Here is a 1,466-nt window from a genome sequence, read left to right as displayed (position 1 = left end):
TTTTTTTAAATTGATTAAAACTCTTTTGTTAGAAAATTAATTATTAAAGAATGAAAATTATAAAAACAGTGAGGAGTCTTGAGCTACAGGAGATGGGTGGGTCTATGGGGCCGTGTCAGCCAAGGCTCGTGTCTCTCTATTTCAGTACCACGCCAAGTCATGGAGAAGGAGGAAAAAAAACGGACGTAGCGCACGGCCAAGGGTTGCGAAAGTGAGAGAAAGATTTTTGAATAAGGATATTAGCAGTGTTTTATTTTTTCAGTGTCAACAACATACGTCACCATTATCCATAGAGTCCAAGCCTCACTTTCTGTCTTCCTTCTTGAATGTTTTTTTGTTGCAAGACAATGTTTCATATTTCTTTTGGAAAGGTTGAACATTATAATCCTTTTATAATTATAGTATCTATCCATTTCTTTCTCCAGCCTTTTTAGGGAACACCAAGGCGTTCCCAGGCCAGCTGAGAGATATAATCACTCCACCATGTCCTAGGTCTACCCTGGGGCCTCCTCCCAGTTGGACATGTCTGGAATAGCTTACCCAGGAGATCTCCAGAAGGCATCATAGTTTACCTCAACTGGCTCCTTTTGAAATGGAGGAGCAGCAGCCCCCTTCTGAGCCCCTGTTGGAAGGCTAAACTCCTCACCCTATCGCTAAGGGAGAGGCCGGCCAGCTACCCTTTGGAGAAAGCTCATCATGTGGATAGTAAATGCCAGCGATTTAGCCAACAAGTGACAGTAAAAATGGGCAAGAGAACACAGGCCAAACAGCTAAGACAATGAAGTACAACACACCAGACCATGCAGCCATTACAGGCACAGGTGCAGACGATACAACAAGCTGGTCTAAGTATACAAAGCTATAAGTATAGAGAGAGCAGCGGCAGCCAAACCATACCAGCGTCCCCGCTGTGCAGAGTGGGGTTTAAAATCTCAAAAACCTTTGTCTACAAAGAATTGTACAAAATGCATATCCAACTAAAAAATATGAATTTCTGTCTGTCGATTTAGAGCTGTGTCAGAGTTAACAGATATCAGTATCGCAGCTCACAGACAAATTTGTGACTACAACAGCAGCTGGCGTCGTGGTCTCTGACTTTTTTCAGCAGCAACCTCAGCAGAGTTAAATCCTCTGACAGCAACAAGGAACAAAAGAGATGAAAATTACAGTGATCCTATTTTAATAAAGTAAATCAATAAAAGGAGGAATCCCGTGGTTCTTAAGAATCTATATATGACATAGAAATGTAGTTTTTCCACTATGGACTGTGAAAGAACTATAGAGGCTCTCGCTGTTTGCAGACTGATGGAGCTTCAATGTTTCCTAATGAACTTTTTCCAGAACACTTTGAGGTAACTTGACAGAAACACACTAAACTAAAATCCTGCCTCTGGCACCAGCCTTTCAGGTCCACTCAGACCTGACATAAATGTCTTCATCACACGGTGAAGAAGTATAACAGCAAC

At 41.9% G+C, this 1,466-nt stretch overlaps 1 protein-coding gene across 1 annotated transcript in view; it reads right to left on the bottom strand.

The window, feature by feature from the left end:
• Positions 1 to 562, bottom strand: part of LOC102206172 (butyrophilin-like protein 2) — a 5,252-nt gene extending 4,690 nt beyond the window's left edge. Inside the window, exon 1 of the mRNA XM_005754870.1 lies at positions 541 to 562. Coding sequence (XP_005754927.1) covers positions 541 to 562 — 22 coding nt within the window. The remainder of the gene's footprint in view (positions 1 to 540) is intronic.
• Between the last annotated feature and the right edge of the window lie 904 nt (positions 563 to 1,466).

The sequence above is a fragment of the Pundamilia nyererei genome, unplaced genomic scaffold, assembly GCF_000239375.1.
Source record: "Pundamilia nyererei isolate P.nyererei 1_Seehausen unplaced genomic scaffold, PunNye1.0 scaffold00710, whole genome shotgun sequence".
NCBI lineage: Eukaryota > Metazoa > Chordata > Actinopteri > Cichliformes > Cichlidae > Pundamilia > Pundamilia nyererei.
Note: the sequence above shows the minus strand (reverse complement) of the source record. Positions and strands in the feature narration are given on the sequence as shown.